The sequence below is a fragment of the Malus sylvestris genome, chromosome 3, assembly GCF_916048215.2.
Source record: "Malus sylvestris chromosome 3, drMalSylv7.2, whole genome shotgun sequence".
In the NCBI taxonomy this organism is placed as follows: domain Eukaryota; kingdom Viridiplantae; phylum Streptophyta; class Magnoliopsida; order Rosales; family Rosaceae; genus Malus; species Malus sylvestris.
Window position 1 is genome coordinate 3,319,605 of NC_062262.1, and position 19,550 is coordinate 3,339,154.

A 19,550-nucleotide genomic window follows, 5' to 3' on the forward strand; every position below is an offset into this window, starting at 1 on the left:
AAATTATCTCTGAAATTGATCGTCACCATTAAGATAGTGATAGTCTTTAAAATTGAAAATCAATTAATGTAGTCATTGAAAATAAGTGTAGCAAATCAATATGGTTCTTCCGTTACAGTTTTGTTAAAAATTCCTTTAAGTGCAAAAGTGGCACATATATGGATCCATAAGATTCACCGGTTTTTATCACAAAAATGATCCCTGAAATTGACCTACACTATCAAGTTTTGGGTTTATGGGGTTTCGATGGAAAATAAGAAAAGGGATTTTGGGAGAAATCGGTGAAATCAAGTTTTGGGTTGGGGGCAAGGAGAGAGGGAGAGTGAAAAAAGAACAGAGAGAGGCCTTAGCTAGGCTAGTCCCATTGTTTTTGGAAAGTCTTGATAAGAACCTCCAAGGACGCCTTTAGTATAGGCGAGTAACATTAACCCCGATTGATCACTGGACTAGACTAATAATTATTCCAGTCTAGTTCAATTACAATTAGTAAGGGCAAACAAAAATCCCCTAATAATATAAACAAGGCAACTTTTTGCACTCCATCTATAATGATAACTTTATAAATTTAAGGCTTATTTTTAGCAATGTTCCTTTTTAAAACTTCATTTTGATATCACCTTGCTCTCAACTTAAAAGTCATCACTTTATTTTCTAAAACTAAAAATTCGTTTCATTTTAACTAGAGCAACGAGGGATCATAGTCCATAATATTAACACAAATGGTTAATAAAAATGTGCAATTTTGGTAGTAGAAGTTCCATAGCGAATCGTCTTTTCCACAAACTCGTGCTTCTTGTGTTTACCTGGTCAGCAAAGTTGACAATTAAGCACATGCCAAACAATGAATCTCAAACTACTTCGATATTTACGCCTAATTATTGTTGCGCCCGTTAAAAGTATTTCTGGAATCCCACGTTGCCCCCGAAAACTCTTTGTCTCGCCTACTTCGCCCTTCCTGTCTCACTTTTTCCTCGGTCCATCAAATTTGTCAAAAACTCTTATCGACTTCAGTTGAAGAAATAGGGATAAAAGCGAGATGGCAAAAGTGTGACAAGATGAGTTTCCAAAGGCAAAATGAGATTTGAGAGACAGTAAATCGGCATACCAATAATCAAGCCTAAAAACAAATCCAAGCACAATCCATTATATATATAAAGAAACACGCATGTGAATATCGCGTTTTAAGAACGGAAAAAACAGAACAAACTCAGGAAATTGAAAACAGAATAACCAAGATAAACTACCTCAAGAATTAACGTGGTTCAACTATATGTGCCTATGTTCACGAGGCAACAACAATCATTCACTACATCAATAACAAGTGCAACGAATAACCTTACCAAGCCTCTCATTCTTGACGAAAAACCTGAAAGAATAAGAACAAGAAATACACTCTATATCTTTTCTTAACCACCTCGGGGCCCCCGCGCACACAATTTGCCCTTACAATATTCTATCACTCTTAACTCCCCAAGTGGTATACAACTTATTGTTTTCCTCCAATTCAGAATTAGTGCAATAGTTCCTTTATATTGACATATAAAGGTCTTCTTCAATAACGATTACTGATCCTAATTGGAATCTAGTTATCAATCATTCTCTCATTGGAAAACCAACTCAAAACCAATCGATCTAGCCATGAGCAGGTTGAAGAGAGCTCTAACATGCCTTGGAGGACTGAACCCACGTATGTGGCAAAATACTGAAAGGCCAACCAAGATCCAAGTAGGGAAACAACTTCAATTTGATAAATAATTTAATCCTCTAAGATTATAATTCCAATAGACTTTAGGCAACCCATCATGGGCTAGAAGAACCCAACAACACACATACATTGCATATAGCAAAACACACGTAAGCACAATCACCGTTTGCAAATTAACACGAGCATGTTTCCATCCATTCGGATCGAGTACACGAGGATCCTTACAAGGTTGGTTTTCTTAGTGGAACCGAGATCATCATCACCACACACACACTCTGACCTCACACATTCAATAAGCATGCGCCTTAGTGAAACAAACTTTCATAATGATAAATTAACAGGGTACCATAGCATAGAACAGTTACCTCCGCCAAATGATATCAGCTTCATATTGCAGCCGAATCTGCTCTGAACTCTTGCATTGTACATTTCGGTCACACCCCCATCAACCGCATCAAAGTATACATTTTGCATGAAATCACCATGAAAAAGTATCTGCCTAGCGTAGACAACTCTCACAAAATGCAGTTTGGCATTCTAATAGAGAAGAAGAAGCAAAGAACATTAGATAGAGTTAAAACAAGTAACATATTAAACTCCCTTTTTTTGATAAAAAAAAAAAAAAGGCTAAACAACCAAAATGGTCCTGAGATTTGTATAATCAATAGAAATGGTCCCTGAGATTGTGTACCATCCATGATTTTGGTCATTCCGTTAAAAACTCTTTGGGTAATTTTCAAAGTTTCGTAACTCAATCGTTTCTTAACCAAATTCGACCCATAATATATCAAAATGAAGATAAGAAAGTGTAAAACAATATTATACCTATTTGGAAGCCTAATGGTTGCTGGGGATGGTCGGAAAATAGCCTGAAGGATGATTGTTCCGCGGGAAAACTAGAAAACTCGCCGAAAACTTTAAATGTTCATAACTTCTTCAATACTCAACAAAATCGAGTGATTCAAAAACGAAAATCATACTTCTCGACGAGACGAAGATAATGGTATCTTTCTCTAAGGCTAACTCACTTTAGTTTGGCCGGAAAACGGCTCAATTCGAGAAAGGTACCATTATCTTCGTCTTGTCGAAAAGTATGATTTTTGTTTTTAAATCACTCGATTTTGTTGAGTATTGAAGAAGTTATGAACGTTTAAAGTTTACCCAGTTTCTGGCGAGTTTTCCAATTTTCCCGCGGATCAGTCATCTTTCAGGCTATTTTCCGGCCATCTCTGGCAACCATTGGCATTTTTCGGCCATCTCCGGCAACCATTGGCTTCCAAATAGGTATAATCTTGTTATACGCTTTTCTATCTTCATTTTGATATCTTATGGGTCGAATTTGGTTAAGAATCGATTGAGTGACGAAGCTTTGAAAATTACCCAAAGCGTTTTTAACGGAATGACCAAAATCATGGATGGTGGATAATCTCATAGACCAATTATATTGATTTTCAATCTCAATGACCATTTTTATTGATTATGCAAATAGCCAAAAATAAACTATACAATAAATGGCAAAAGTTACGATATAATTCAAACCTTTTTCTTGTTATACTCTTCCACGGCAAAAAGGGCAGGAGCCATATTCATGGGATGATCCATAGAATAAGGAGATGGATGGCCGCGTTGGTTGAACCCGAAGCATTGTCCGTAGGTTTGGCCCTATTCAACATTGAAACCAAGTAGTGTTACAACAACCACACAAAATAAGACAATCCTAGCACAAATCTAAAAGCACTAAGACATCCGGTAGTAAAAAAGATAGGCCAACACATTATGTACATAGCCGTAATATACACGTATTCTCTTTTCTTTTGCAAGACAGGGGAATTGCTTGTGTGGCCCATTGTCCATGGAATGGAAGTGTAATAACGGAACGGTATATTCTTAAAAAAAATGTCAATCACATCGACAACCAACTAAACACTTGATTATCAGTTCAGATCATTGAAAAGTAATACCCGCGCCCGCCTACTATTGGGAGGAATTTTTTCCTGGCAGCGAAAGAAATAGCCATGCCCGAAGAGAGACCTTGAGGTTGAACCATTGTAGTGGTTGACGGCAGCGGTGGCAAATCTAAAACCTCCGACCAAGTTTGCAGCAGCTATTTTATTGGTGTGAAGAAAACATGATGATTTACTCCACATTTTTCCCAACCAGAGACTGAATTGTTGTTCCAAAATCTGTAATAAATTGGATTCTGGGTAATCATCATCATCATCACCATCATATTAATAATATAATGTTGAAAGTTAAAACCCTAAACCCCAAAACCAACGCAATTTGTATCAATACTACAAGGAACTAAATTTTATCAATACAAGCAATACTACAAGGCTAGATCTCTATCAAACCAAATAACAAGGAAATCGAATTGGTGAAATGTAAGACACAACCTAACAATCATTTGGGATTCTACCCGTTTCAGGCTATGTATGGACAAGGGACTTTAGTGCCAAGAGATTTGATATCCATGGAGTGCATTTGTAAGCCGACCTGATCATCTTTTTGTGACCATTTGTTACTAAACTGGTCTCCATCCCTCGGATTTGAAAGTCCCTCTACCAAATATAGACATAATGCAAAACAGCCTCCTTGTGACCAAAGGGTCACGGGTTTGAGCAGTGAAAACAGCGTTTTTGCAAAGCAAAGGTAAAAACCTCTTTGCAAAGTAAAAGATAAAACTGCGTATGATAGACGTTTCTTTCCCTATCCTATCCTTACAAAGAGGGAAGACAAGTGAGCTATAATTAAAAAAAAAAGTTAGCTGACCGGCCAAACGTGCAATATCCAGAGCCCCTAAACCCTAAATCTCCCAATAAAATGCAAAGAGAAGAATATATTAAGTAATTGAGAGTCGAAACCCTAGATCCCAAATCTAGCTCAAATTTTTTCTTCAGAAAATTCCAATCAAAACTACAGGGCATAGATCTATGTATGTCTCACCAAAAAACCGGTAAAAAATCAACGAAATTGATTGAATTGGTGAAATAAAATTACATACTCACAGTCTCAACCAAGAGAGACGACAAGACCCGCGGCTACTGTGAATTTTTCTTTTCTTCAGCCGTCGACTGCTTGCCTTATCTTGCATATTTGCGTTCATGGGGCTTTGTTGGGCTTCCCACTACCGTTGGATGAAACCTCGATCATATCCTTTGGGCTACATTTCCATCCAACTGTGTACCTGGAGCTTAGAGTCTTAATTTGAACTAACAAATTTGAGAAAATTGTAGAAATGTTCTCTCAATTTTAACTTAATTGGAGTAATGATCCTTTAACTAAAAAATCATGATTATTGATCCCTTACCTCATTAAAATGTGCAGCTATGATATTTTTCGTCAACTATATGAGTTTCGTAAAAATGAGTCATATTGGAAGAATTATTGTTACACTTGGTTAAAATTGATGGAGATTTCCCCAATGGGTATAGTTGATGGGTCATTTCTCCAATTAGGTTAAAGTGGGGACCATTGCAACAATTTTTTTCATTTGCTTTTCCATATTTGTCTCTTGATTCAACCTCGCATGCGTGGAATATGACTCATTTTGACGGAAGTTCTAATGGAGTTGGCGAAAATGATCATAGTTGCATATTTTAATGAGTTAAGGAATCAATAGTCATAAATGTTTAATTGAGAGACCATTACTCCAATTAAGTAAAATTGATGGGTCATTTCTATAATAATCTCAACAAATTTTGTTCGCTTTTAAATCCACCTCATTGTTATGTTTTTCAACCTAAATTACAAAACCCACCATAATTTTTTTTTCCACCCGTCATTATTCCCCGCATGTCAAAAGGAATTTAAAAAAAAAATTCAATTCAATTCGACCGGACATATGGGTGCGTTTGGTATGTGGGACGAGACGAGGCGTTCCGTCCCGCGTTTGGTGCGCCAAAAATGGGTGGAACAGGCTGTTCCACGGGACAGATTTGGGGTGTTTTTGCGTTCCACCTCCTCCCCCTGGAACGGGTTTGTTCCACGTCTGTGGAACACAATGTTTTACTATTTTAAGACAAATATACCCCATGTCTTTTTCAAAAATTACACCTTCGTTCCGTCCCGTCCCGTCCCGTCCCGTTCCGTCCCGTCCCGTCCCGTCTCATTCCATCCCGTCTGTATACCAAACGCACCCATATAGAACCAGTACCGAACCAAAGTCTTATAGCCTGGTTATGTTTTATACCGAAACCAAAAAAAATATTAGAAAACCAATATAGACCGAACATGGGTATTGAAAATTTTAAATGGGTTCCCAATTTTTATATTTCCGATTCAGGCCAGAGATTCGGTTCGATTCTCAATTCATTCTTCGCAATGCTCATCATGAAGTTTAATTTATTATCATTTTCTCATATATTTAACATTTTATTTATAGTCCAACATTTTACAAAGTAAGCTTCAACCCTCAAAAAAGTTTGGTAAGATGCAGGGCTAGTTTGGTATTGATGTGCTTTGAAAAAAAGCTGCTGTGAGAATAAGCGGCTGTGCTGTGAGAATAAGCGGCTGTGAAATAAAGCCAGTAGAGTGTTTGGTAAACTTTTTTGTGAAAGTGCTTTTGGAAAAAAAAAAAGCAGGATGATAGTGTGTCTTTTCATTAAAGGAGCATTATAGCTCCGTGTGCTTTGAAAAAACTGGTTTTTTTTCAAAGCAGCAAATACCAGCTTCAGCTTTTCCTTTGATTTTCAGCTTATTCTCACAGCAGCTTCCAAAATAAGCCATTTTTTTCAGTTTACCAAACACAAAAATGACCCTCAGCTTTTTTTCACAGTGGCTTTTTTTAAAATCACCTCAATCCCAAACGGGGCCGCAGTCTCTCAAAGGCCATCTCCAATAAAAAAGGTTACATTTGGCCCCCATATAAATTATAGCTCAGCAATTAATAAACAGTTTCAGGTCATATTTATATACAATTTATAACAGAATGAGGTTATTTTTTAGCCCATCAATAATTTATTATTTTATATTTGTTTTTTAATTTTATCGGTTAATTGAATTAAACTACTATATTAAAATAAAATTTTCTGACATATTTTAAGGGTCATTTGTCGCTAAATGTTGTTTTAAGTTTCATGTTATTAAATGTTTTAATTTTACTTGCATGTTAACAACTTAGATATTAAAATGATGTAAGATAGTATGGAGATGTGAAAATAATGTGAGAAATGGTGTATAAATGGCTTAGGTATTTATAAAAATAAAAATAAAATCTTTTTTTTTTAATTTCGTCTTAACAAAAAAAAGGTTACATGACGTTAGCTAGCAACACAATTGGGCCCAACTTTCAAGGCTGGTTGGCTAGCTATGTTTGCTTAGTCCTTTGGCCATTTGGCTATATTTTGGCCTGATGGGCCCCAATTTTTTTTTTGCCCAACCCTCTATTAGAGATGGATTTTGTGTCAAAATGGGTTATGTTTTGGCCTATAGCTTTTTGGCCGGCTCTGTTGGAAATGACTTAAGAGTCTTTAGGATAATTTTATAATATTTCTTTATTTTCGTTCATAAATTATTTATAGTTTTATTTATTGGTTGTTGTGTCTTGTTTTAATTTAAGGGTTAGAGATGGTCTAAGTGGCGAGAAAGTGGGCTAACCATAATAATATAGTTCAAATTATGTTTGGCAAAAATCGAACCTAAAACCTTTCACTTACAAATGAAGAAAAGTACCGCTAAACTGTAGTACTAAATGTCTAGGTGTTGGGACTAGTATATTGTGGTTTTTAACTGCTCTTCCCATTGAACGATTCGGGTTTGAAGGAAAGCATGCTTTGATTACTCAAAAAAGTAAATAAGTTTCCTAAAACATCTCAAATGTAAATACCACGTTACCCTGTCCCCACACTAAACCCTCATCTAATTTCATTTACACTATGTTTGGATGAAGGGAATAAACTTGAAATTTGGATAAAAGTTAAAATTTGTAAATTGACATGCATCAATTCTCTTGTTTAAATTCATAAACATAGAAATTTAGAATTTCCGCGTGGAAAAAAAACTTTGAATTTAGGACATCAAATTCTTAAGTTTAAATTCCATGTAAATAGATGTAATTTCCCAATTTATATGATTGAAAACTTAAAAATAACAAATTTCGTATTCAATTCCATTGTTCTTTTACACTATATTTGGACGAGGGAAATAAACTTGGAATTTTGGTAAAAATCAGAATTTATAAATTAACATGCACAAATTCCCTTGTTTGGATTCATAAACATAGAAATTTAGAATTTCCGCGTGAAAAAAAAAACTTGGAATTTGGGACCTTCAATTCTCAATTTCAAATTCCATGTAAATATATGTCATTTCCCAATTTATATGATTTAGAGTTTAAAAATAACAAATTTAGTATTCAATTCCATTGTTCTTTTAGATTAACCAAACAAGAAAATTTACAAATTCATGAAAATAAAATCTTGTCATTTTAAATTTTTTTAACAATCTTAAATTTCTTCATCCAAACATAGTAGGCTAACCAAACAAAAAAATTTACAAATTCTAAAAAATAAAATTCTGTCAATATAATTTTTGTTATTTTAAAATTCTTTAATAATTTTAAATTTATTCGTCCAAACATAGTGTTAGTTTACTCTCTCGGCCTCCTGATTTCCCCAAAAATGGTTCAAACCCTAGTCCGAGCAATTGCAGTGGCCGCCCCCACCGCAACATCTCGCCACCCCACAATCTCTCTCCTCATACCCAAACTCCTCTTCTCGACATCCAAACTTACCAACCCTCCCTCCATCCCATCCCTCATGCTGGGCCGCCGATCCCTCGCCCCGCCCACGCACGATGTCCGATTCCCTACCGCCACCACCAGGTACACTCCGATCTGCTGCGGGGTCAAATCATGTTCGAAATTTGGCCGTCCACCAGAAGACATGGAATTGGTCCACCAAGGTTGGGATTACTGGTGGATCGTCATGGAGAAGCCCGGCGGTGAGTGTGATCCAATCGATTACTATGCAGAGACACTGGCTAAAGTCGTTGGTGTGAGGTATACGTACGTAATGGGTTCTTTGATATTTCTCGTTTAGTTGCTATTAAAACGTTGGAAAACTATTTTGAAAATGACAACGTTTTCTGCTATGAATCTCAACTTAAAAAAAAAATTGATTGAGCAATAGCATGATTGTTTACATTAAAAAAAAAAAATTATTTTCATTGATAATTTATAATGCGAACTTCGCGACCAAAAATTCTAACTTAATAAATTATAAAATATATTAATATTATATAACATCTAAATATATTTGGTTGTCTACACTTTCTGACTTTTACTTTTTAAAATTTCACGCTTCTCTGACAATTTCTGACTTCGTTACTCGTATGTAATATTTACGAGATTTTAAGCTATTATTTATTCTTGGTGGTTTGATGATGATTTGTTTGTAATTGATCGGTTAATTTTGTTTTGTATTCCTGCTTTTGTTCCTTCTTCTTGTGGTGTGGCAGTCTGGAAGTAGCAAAGAAGAAGATATATAAGGTGTATTACGGCTGGAGCTCCGGTTTTTTTTGTAAGATTGATGAGCTGACGGTACGTAAGTTTGAAGGTAAGTTTGTTTGTGCCATTGATTTGCATGTTACTGTTTGGTTTATGAGTGTACGTGATTATGCATAAATAATTTGGATGGATGTGTTATCCATATACTCTTTTTTACTTCTCACACACATGTTGTTGATTTATATCCCTTGATCTTCTTCAATTCATCCGATCCGACGTCTAAAAATTAAAAATGTGTGTGAGAAGTAAAAATGAGTGTGTGGATATCACACCCCTAATTTTAACTGTTTTTTTCCTTCTTATTATTAGGCTTGCCCGGTGTTCTTGAAACTTACCCGGATCCGGATATGGCCGACGACTGATCTGATACTTTATGGCTATTCGGCGGATAATAAAAAGGCAATTCCAAGCCAACAGGACTTCTTGCTTTACAAAGATCAGGAGGGGGAGGGTTATTGCAATAGCTCTTACGTATGGTGATGAAGATCAAATGCTTTAAAGCATAAGCATATTAGGATGGCTAAACCATGATTTTGTTTCGTATCATTTTGGCAAAGTTATTCTCTAGTTACTGTAGTTTCAATTGTCACGATTTAAGTCATTGACTAAATTATTTTACAACAACAACAAACAAAGATTTATTCTATTAAGTGACATCGACCAATGAATTTAGAACGCTATTGTGCTCGGTTTTGCACGAAGTCTTTCGTTAACTTCAAGTACTCTATATCTTTTCTTAGAGTCTCTTCAAGTCTTCATATGTTTTTCTCTATGCATTTTGTCCTAAGCCTTTGTCATATAATCATATCTTCTAACCAAAGCATCTATAGATTTTCGGTTTACGCGTCCAAACCAATTGAACTTATTTTCTCTCATCTTATCTTCAGTTGTGGTCACTCCCACTCAACTTAGATATCATCATTATTAATCTTGTCATATCTCGTGTAAACACACATCAAACGAAGCATTTTGATCTTTGCTGCACTCATTTTGTACACGTGGATACTTCATCGCTCAATATTCTATACCATAAAGCATTACTGGCATTATTGGCTATCCTATAAATTTTCCTTAAACTTTAGTGACATACGTAAATTACATAACACACCAAATACCATCCTAAATTACCAAAACTATTAAAAAGCAAAGTGAAACTTCAACGCAAAATATCATGATTTCGCATAATAAAATAGAGTGACGCATTAAGAAAAGACTATCGCCTTAGGAAGTGCATTTAATTGGAATTTTGATGGATTTTAATTCTTTTAATGAATATAGGAGTATTCAATCGAGATTTTAAGTGATTATCTGAAATTCAAGGTGTATTCAATTAGAATTTTAACATAGTTTATAAAATTCTTAGAAATCCAAGTGTATTCAATTAGGATTTTAAATAGTTTATAACATTCCAGGTGTATTCAATTAGAAATTGATTTTAAAGAATTTAAGAAAGTTGAGGAATTAGAGGGAATTAGAGAGATTTTGTAGTGTATTTTAAATATCCACAAATCTCACATCTCCCTATAAGATTTCGAGGGAATTGAATTAAAATTTTATATGGAATATCTACAAATCAATTAAACTTCATAAAAATCCATAGATTTATAAATCACGATTCACCTTAAAAATAGCAATATTGGATGCTATAAATGCATATAATTTTGCTTTTTAGTCAACATAATTGGTAATCTTCTATATATAAAGCCAATGGAAAAGGTGAATAGTATTTTAGTGTCATCAAGTTTCAACAAAAATATTTGGACAAAAATGCCCCCAAGATAAAAAACTTTAAAGGCATCCCAAAATAATACATCAAATAAGGTATGGGCATTTTCGTCATTTTAACATTATTTTTTTAATAAATATTTTTTTGTTTTGAAAAAAAATTATTGTCTCACGATAGACTAGTAATAATGTGATTCAATTTCTCTATTTGTAAACACATTCAAAACATCTTAAGAGGTGTGTAATGCAGGTTATAAAAAAATGTCTTTCGCACGCGGATAATAATGTGATTAAATTAGTTGTCAAATAATTTTTTTTTTAACAAACGATATTATCTACACTAAGGGAAATAGAGTGGGCTTAGCCTCTCAATGAGCTAGTAATAATATGATTCAATCAGTTGTTTATCAAATATTATTTTCTCTATTTTTTAAACAAGTTCAAAACATATTAAGAGACGTGTAATGCCGGTTATAAAAAAGATATTTCACACGCGGATAATAATGTGATTAAATTAGTTGTCAAATGATTGTTTTTTTTAACAAACGATATTATCTACACTAAGAAGGAGAGGTGGGCTTAGCCTCACAATGAACTAGCAATAATGTGATTCAATTAATTGTTTATTAAATATTATTTTCTCTATTATTAATGTAAATTGTATATAGATCGATTTTATTATGTGAATTCAACTACTTTAATTGGTTTATGAAGGTTTTCTTTTAAAATGATCTAATATTATTCATTTACTTCAAATATTTAACTTTTCTTTTGTCAATTTAAGCTAGATACATTTAAAACGTGTAAGTTACGTGTAGCACGTCGTAATTCAAAAATATCTTCTGCACACGTATGAGCATGTGCCCGAAGACTAGTAATATCAAAAAATTGAAAAGTCATTGCCTTACGGGACAGAAATATTATAGAATTGATGGACCGTATATATAATATGTTGAAATGGCAATAAAATGTGGGACTGAATTGGTACACGTTGCCACCTCAAGGTTTCATATTTTCATGGTTGAGACATGACAGTCCATTTGTTGCCAACCGCTCACTCCACAGTATTATATTACCCTAGAAGTGTTTTTTTTTTCCCAACAAACAATAGGATCTATTCGAAGGGGTGAGGTATTCTTTTGATAATAAACATCAGAGATACATGATCAAGTCATCAAGAAATTATATTGGTTCAATTTTTCAGTGGATATGGTGTTAAAGTTTCAGTCATGCATCCCGGGAATCAAAACTCTCCCTTTTTAAGTTATTGTAATAATTTCGAACCTCTTTATTCCTGCTTATTTTTTATTGGTGATGACAAGTTATACAATCTACAAATTTGGTCTACATAACATTATTTTATGGGTAAAAAAGATCTCAATCTTACCTAGACAAACCATATAAATTAAATATTTAGTACATATAAATAAGTTCACGTATTGTGATATGAGTTTATGTTCAGTCATGACAACCTGAAAAATATAATTGCGTCTTTTATTCATATTTGAACATGTGAAATGATATACTATGTGATCGTATCCCACCATTATATTAATATTTAGGTAAATTTTTTTTTTTTTTTGGCAAATCATATTTAGGTAGTTGAATTACGAGTCGAAATCTTCTTTGGATATCTTGGAGCCCAATGACCCATGAATTTGAGTTGTTGAAGGGAGTGAAAGAGAACATGATCCTTGATTTGTGTAAGGTAAGACATCGAAATGAACTAATAAGAACCACATAATTTAAAAAACGTGATCCGAATGTCCAAGTTCGTCGGTTCTAGACAAAATTCCGGTGGGAATTTCAACTCAATTTATCACTTTACTCCCCAAAAGAAGGAAATTTACTGTGTACTACACTACAGTAGTAGCGTCGACGGTCAAAGGTAAAAGGTAGAACAATCAGTTGGGAGTATAAATCAAAATCCACCGACGCTTGTAGACCTGGACTGAAAGAGATTTCAGAGGGAGAGAGATCTTCAGAGAGGGAGAGAGCGTCTGGTCGGGAATCGCGATCGTCCCGCCGGCCAGCCTCTGACCTACACACACAGAGAGATCCCTCAGACGACCAGAAGAAGGAGAAGACGATCGGACGGCTGAGAGTCGCTATGGAAATGACGTCATCATCGGGCGGTGGAAGGTACATGGCGTACTCGCCGTCACCGTCGGCACCTCACTCCCCTCACCTCTCCGGCCTTCGCTCCGCCTCCTCCTCCGCTGCTCTCGTTGCCGCCGAGAAAGAAAAGTATGCCTCTTTAGATCTATTTACGATTTCCTGATTTCTCTTCGATTAGAAACCGTAATTTGATTTCTTGATCTTGTATGAACCCTAATCGACATCGTTTTATTTTGTGTATATATATGCTTATGTGTGTGTGTGTGTGTGTGTGTGTGTGTGTGTGTGTGTATTGCAGATATCTATCTGAGCTGCTTGGGGAGCGTCACAAGCTGAGTCCATTTTTGCCTGTGCTGCCGCATTGCAACAGGTTACTAAACCAAGGTCAGTTTTCAAGTTTGTCTTTGTTTACGAGAACTGATTTTATTAGTATATATGCGAATGTATAGATGTGGAGACTCTGCTTCAGTAGCTGCTTGACTTGAATCACAATTCACTTCACACGATTCGGATAACTTTGCAGGGTGCAGGGACACCCTATAAACCTAACATGAACAAAACACTCGATAACCCGCCTAATAGACGTGTAATTAGTTTAACTTGGTGATAGATGCTAATGGGCCTGTCCTGCTAATCAAATTTGTTAAAGTTAGCTTGGGACTGATTGTCTCGTGATATCATCGGGCTTGGCTGACATTGTATTGCATGAGTGGGATAGAACTCTTGAAAAGATAACTTGCTTGATTAGTTTGAAATGCCTGTTCCAAATCAAATTCACAAGGGTTGAAAAGTATTGAGGTGGTGCTCATATCACAAGCAACTGCTTTGCATATGAAGCAAAAAATAATTCGATTACAATGATTAGCGATGTGGAATGCTTTTCATTGTATTGTATCTCTTTTGGCTCCAAGGTTTTTTACATACGGCAGAGGTGGGATATAGGTTGCCTTGTTTAGTCTGACTTGGAGCTCTCCTTTTAGTACTTTGTAAACCTTTGCAGACCTTGTCTTTTAGTTCAAGATGAGGGATAGTCTCATTTTCTTAGACCCTAAAAGGATGAGAAACCGAAATCTTGTCTATACCAGTGGGAAAATGCTAACATAACAGGTTTTGGGTGTTTTTACATTAATTAGAGGATAAAAATATAATAAACCTGGCCCTTCTGTATAAAGTGAAACTGAAAATGTTCCATGTTCTTTAAATATTTATAGTGGGGCCTTCCTTTTCAGATACCTAAAGACTACAAAGCCACCTGTCCCAACCAAAAGGTATGAGCCCTTTTCAAGTATAGATTTTTGACCCATAGTCTATCAGACTCTATCTTGGGATTCATTACTACCAAATTTAGATGCCAAGTTCCTAGCTGAGGACATAGCTTGATCCATAAGTTTTTGCGTTGTGTTTGGGAGTACTTCATGTGTACTTTTTTCTGGGTTTCTTTTTTTCCTGTCTCGGAGAGGAGTCCAAGTTTCTGCTTATTGTTGTTAATTGGTAATATTGACATTGATTTCACAGGTTTAAGTGGTTTGGTGATATCGTCTCAAGCCTACTGGCGGTGTTTGGTGGATGTGTATCCTCTCTTGGGGTTTCGTGCCTCTAATAACTTGGGTTCTCATTTATTAGTTTCCAGCTTCTGTAGTTTGTATTAACTAAGTTTTAAGGATAAGTGTTGGTGTTCATAGCTATCTTACAAATGATAAGCTTCTTTTCTTTATTAACTTCTCATTACTTTAATGGTGGTGTACACTCTTTTAAAGTTAATTTTATTACTTGGGGGAAGCATTGATTTTAACTGACTCAGGAAAAAATCGGTGTTGTCTCTCCATTTTGTGGTGACCGCTAACCTTATAACAAATGCTAACTGGTACATCTTATTCTTGAAAATTGACATTTTTGGAGCAGAAATATTGCGTGTAACTACACTGTTGGGGAATGCGTCAGTTTTAGGTCAAAGTGGGCTTGAACATGCTAGCCCCCTGGCATCTAGAGGAATGTTTCCAAATGGAGGTGCTGATGTGAACGGATGGGCATCACGGATTCAATCAGAAGTACGGATACTAACCATTGACTTATTAACTTAACATAACATTGTTTTCCATCTAATTTACTGTTTTTTAGAAGCATTGCTGACACGATCTTTTACATCTCATGCTAACCTTTAACATCTGTTTAGGTGCTGCAATTTATATTGCCACTTTTGAGACAGGTAGTCTGAAGCTAACATCAACAAGCAAGAGACTACTAATTAGCTTTGCTTCTGGAATCCTACTTCAATTAAGATGGTCCTCTGTTTATTCTGTCTTTTTGTCAAGACGAACTTAATTTGATTTTGTTACATATTCTCAAATTTTACATTTGGCATAAAGATGCAATTCAAAATACTAATGCAGAGTACTGAAAGTCGTTTACAATCTACAGGAGATGTCCTAATTTTCTTGTTTAGTGTACTGGCCCTTTGGTTATGCTTGTTAATCGAGTTTGCAAGTTTTTGGTCTTTGTTGATGTTGTTTTGAAATACTTCAGCTACCAGATGCCTTTGTTTGCAAGGGGATTGTAGAATGATTTAGTTTGTTGTTGTATTGATTTTTTAGTCCTTGAAATGCATTGTTCTCTACAGGCAATAGTCGGGCAATTTTCTGAGTTCCATTGTATCTTCTAAGGTCTACATGTTTTTCTACTTAGTTATTTCTCTGCTTAATTATTCATAATATTGTTCAAAGCATGCGTAATGAATTTATTTGGATCTTGAAGGTTCTTCAAAGAACAATATCTTATGTTATCATATGTGTAGAGCAGAATACATATGATCATGAATAACATTACGATGTTATTTTAGGTTTTAACCTTCTTGGATTATACTGTTCAGATGTCAGGTTTATTACAGCCTTTATCAACCCAAAACTGGCTGAGTTCTCAGAGTAGTTCATCTGGTCTGATTGTGAAGCGAACAATCCGGGTGGATATTCCAGTTGACAAATATCCTAATGTAGGGATGAATTACTAAATTCTGTTAATTTCTCTGTGTACGTTTCTATGTTTGTCTGACATCATCCTTGTTGCAGTTTAACTTTGTTGGGCGGTTGCTAGGCCCCAGGGGAAACTCTCTTAAGCGGGTGGAAGCAACTACTGAATGTCGTGTTCTGATCAGGGGACGTGGTAGCATAAAGGATCCAACTAGGGTAATAATGAGTTTTTTCTTAATATATGAATGCATCTATATGCTTATTTGTGGAATTGATCTGGCATTCATGCATTCAAAGAAATTCTGAACGAATATCTGTTACACTATGCTGTAAATAAATTCAGTTTCTGTTACTTTTAGTTCAAATTGTGTGAATCTAATGTTAGTCCACTATCATATATTTGTTCTAAAGGAAGAAATGATGAGAGGAAAACCAGGTTATGAACATCTGAACGAACCTCTTCATATTCTAGTGGAGGCAGAACTACCAGTTGAAATTATTGATGCTCGTTTATTACAAGCACGTGAGGTACTTGAAGATTTGCTCAGGCCTGTGGTATGTTCTCTTATCTGATTTGAAATTTTTCCGATCACCTCTCTTGTAAATTTGTTAATCTTGTCTTCAAATACAATCTCTTGACTATTTCTGGGAATGGTTTCTGTATCTTTTTAAGGACGAATCTCAGGATTTCTACAAGAAACAGCAGCTGCGAGAGTTGGCAATCCTCAATGGCACACTTCGTGAAGAGGGTTCTCCAATGTCTGGTTCGGTGTCACCCTTCCACAACAGTCTTGGTATGAAGAGGGCCAAGACCAGGGGGTAATAGATCCACACTCTTGGAGCTTGTTTTGTTAGTTTCTGCCAGTAAACAGCGGTTTCCACGCCACACGTGTTGCTGTGTCAGCCAATCCTCCAACTACCATCGGGGCACTGGCAAACACCCCTTGTGTGCCAGTTCTAACTTGTTTCCATGTCAAAGTGTGTGTAGCTACTGGTCAGGAGGAGGGTTGGCGTATCGCATAGGAAAAGAAGGACAGTTTGTACGGGGGGTTTGCTTTTTATATATTGCGTTAGAAGTTTGGTCGGAGCATTAGCTCTCTAAGCCTGTCCTTATACTATTGTAAGCATTTGATGACAGTTGTGCTACCGTCTTGGGGCTCTGTGAGCAAGTTATGGTATGGTGTGTATATGAATAGCGATTAGCGAAGCGAGGCCAAAATTCGAGTAATGTTGTACTGTCTAGATTGCATTTGGATTTATTTTAAGCGTTCTTTGTTTTGTTCTATGAAAAACGTAGTTTCTCATTTACTTGATGCTTCTTGCACCAACAGCTACATTTCTTGTATTTTTCAGTGACGATTTTTGAACAAACGATATGATATGCATTAAAGAGGGGTGGGTTAAGCCTCACAATGAGCTAGTAATAAATAAGGGATGTGATATCCACACACCCCTTTTTACTTCTCCCACACCTTTTTTGTTTTCGGCCGTCGGATCGAATGAATTGAAGAAGATCAACGAACAGGAATTAACAAGGGGTGTGTGAGAAGTAAAAAGGGGTGTGTGGATAGCACACCCCATAAATAATGGGGTTCAAATTAACCTATTTTGAGGCTAATTCATCCCTTCCTCCTTAGGGTATATAATATCAACAACAACAACAACAACAACAAAGCCTTTTCCCACTAAGTGGGGTCGGCTATATGAATCCTAGAACGCCATTGCGCTCGGTTTTGTGTCATGTCCTCCGTTCGATCCAAGTACTCTAAGTCTTTTCTTAGAGTCTCTTCTAAAGTTTTCCTAGGTCTTCCTCTACCCCTTCGGCCCTGAACCTCTGTCCCGTAGTCACATCTTCGAACCGGAGCGTCAGTCGGCCTTCTTTGCCCATGTCCAAATCACCGGAACCGATTTTCTCTCATCTTTCCTTCAATTTCGGCTACTCCTACTTTACCTCGGATATCCTCATGCCCAATCTTATCCTTTCTCGTGTGCCCACACATCCCACGAAGCATCCTCATCTCCGCTACACCCATTTTGTGTACGTGTTGATGCTTCACCGTCCAACATTCTGTGCCATACAACATCGTTGGCCTTATTGTCGTCCTATAAAATTTTCCCTTGAGCTTCAGTGGCCTACGACGGTCACATAACACGCCGGATGCACTCTTACACTTCATCCGTCCAGGTCGTATTCTATGGTTGAGATCTCCATCTAATTCTCCGTTCTCTTGCAAGATAGATCCTAGGCAGCAAAAACGGTCGCTTTTTGTGATCTTCGCTAGATTGCTCCGGTCATTAGTGTGGATAAGTATATAAATGAATAGAGATAGGAAAGCAAACACAAGATGTACGTGGTTCACCCAGATTGGCTACGTCCACGGAATAGAAGAGTTCTCATTAATTGTGAAGGGTTTACACAAGTACATAGGTTCAAGCTCTCCTTTAGTGAGTACAAGTGAATGATTTAGTACAAATGACATTAGGAAATATTGTGCGAGAATGATCTCGTAATCACGAAACTTCTAAGTATCGGAGTGTGGTATCGTCTTGACTTGCCTTATCTGTCTCATAGGTAGATGTGGCATCTTCTCTGGAAGTACTCTTCCTCCATCCAGGGGTGGTATCTTTAACTGGTGGAGATGCACAAGGTAATGTATCAATTTCACTTGAAGCTTACTTGTAGTTTCAGGCTTGGTCAAGCGCGATACAAACCATGTAGTAGGAGTCTCCCAAGTCGCCGAGCTAGGGGATCTGCTGAAAGAGGTGACAGACAAGGTAAGCAATCAGAGCTCCGGCTGATTGTTCACCTTCTCCCCATCTTGCAGCAGCATGAAGGATAAAGAGAAGAAAGATGAGAAGAGATGATATGGGATACTTTTGCTTTTGAAGAAGTAACTTTCCACAGGCTTATTCTTGAACTGAGCTGGAGGGTTTTCTGGTTTCCTCCAGAGCCGACTGAAGAATTTGAGGGTCAAAACAAGTCCATCAAATCTAGAGTACGTTCGACCCTGCTGATATGGGATACTTTTGCTTTTGACAGAGTAATGGATGTATCGGCACGTGTGCTGTTACGCTTGTCTCCACATGCTTCCTTGTATCATTCGCACTTGCCCTATCTGTTCCTCAAGCAGATGCGGTATCTTCCCTGGAAACATAAGATGTTGAAGATGAGTACTCGAGAGCAATGCTAGGTAAGTAATCAGGTAAGGGGTTCCAGGCAGTCAGTTCCTGGCTGGAAGCTTGATTCCAAGTGCTGACTGATTGCTCTCTTTCTCCTTGTCTTGCAGGTAACAACAAGGCCAAAGGAAAAGACAAGGAAAAAGCATGATATGGGATACTCTTGCTTTTAACCCTGATGATATGAGATATTCTTGCTCTAGTATAGCTTGTTTGCAAAGGTATTATCGGGGGGAAAGAAAGCTGAATATTTCGAAAGGCTTCGTTGGGAGTGCCCTCTCAAATATGAGGAAGGGTTGAACATTTTTGCAGGTCTGCCTGTCCGTTGGGGATGGAGGTCGACATATATAGGAGT

At 36.6% G+C, this 19,550-nt stretch overlaps 3 protein-coding genes and 1 long non-coding RNA gene across 6 annotated transcripts; 3 read left to right on the forward strand and 1 right to left on the reverse strand.

Annotated features, from left to right (window-relative positions):
* Window positions 1–624: 624 nt before the first annotated feature.
* LOC126615703 (uncharacterized) lies at window positions 625–4,857 on the reverse strand. 3 transcript variants are annotated; one of them, XM_050283582.1, is made up of 5 exons: window positions 4,714–4,857; window positions 3,667–3,888; window positions 3,245–3,367; window positions 2,071–2,242; window positions 625–803 (listed from the first exon to the last, which is right to left on the reverse strand). In XM_050283582.1, exons 2-5 carry the CDS (start codon window positions 3,850–3,852, stop codon window positions 724–726), a joined length of 561 nt encoding a protein of 186 aa, XP_050139539.1. In that variant the 5' UTR covers window positions 3,853–3,888; window positions 4,714–4,857; the 3' UTR covers window positions 625–723. The 3 variants fall into 3 exon arrangements, with proteins under 3 accessions (XP_050139539.1, XP_050139540.1, XP_050139541.1); XM_050283583.1 differs by having other exon boundaries at window positions 4,710–4,781; XM_050283584.1 differs by lacking the exon at window positions 4,714–4,857 and adding an exon at window positions 4,652–4,673.
* Window positions 4,858–8,212: 3,355 nt separating this feature from the next.
* On the forward strand, window positions 8,213–9,931 carry LOC126615704 (multiple organellar RNA editing factor 6, mitochondrial-like). Its single transcript, XM_050283585.1, has 3 exons — window positions 8,213–8,711; window positions 9,164–9,261; window positions 9,522–9,931. Exons 1-3 carry the CDS (start codon window positions 8,326–8,328, stop codon window positions 9,572–9,574), a joined length of 537 nt encoding a protein of 178 aa, XP_050139542.1. The 5' UTR covers window positions 8,213–8,325; the 3' UTR covers window positions 9,575–9,931.
* A 2,948-nt stretch (window positions 9,932–12,879) lies between these two features.
* LOC126615701 (KH domain-containing protein At5g56140) lies at window positions 12,880–17,326 on the forward strand. The gene is made up of 7 exons (XM_050283579.1): window positions 12,880–13,184; window positions 13,354–13,439; window positions 14,958–15,103; window positions 15,922–16,041; window positions 16,118–16,234; window positions 16,430–16,573; window positions 16,692–17,326. The coding sequence occupies exons 1-7, from the start codon at window positions 13,048–13,050 to the stop codon at window positions 16,839–16,841; spliced, it is 900 nt and encodes a 299-aa protein (XP_050139536.1). The 5' UTR covers window positions 12,880–13,047; the 3' UTR covers window positions 16,842–17,326.
* LOC126615708 (uncharacterized) lies at window positions 14,283–14,789 on the forward strand. Its single transcript, XR_007620882.1, has 2 exons — window positions 14,283–14,323; window positions 14,571–14,789. It is a non-coding gene; the product is annotated as an uncharacterized LOC126615708 (long non-coding RNA).
* Window positions 17,327–19,550: the final 2,224 nt, after the last annotated feature.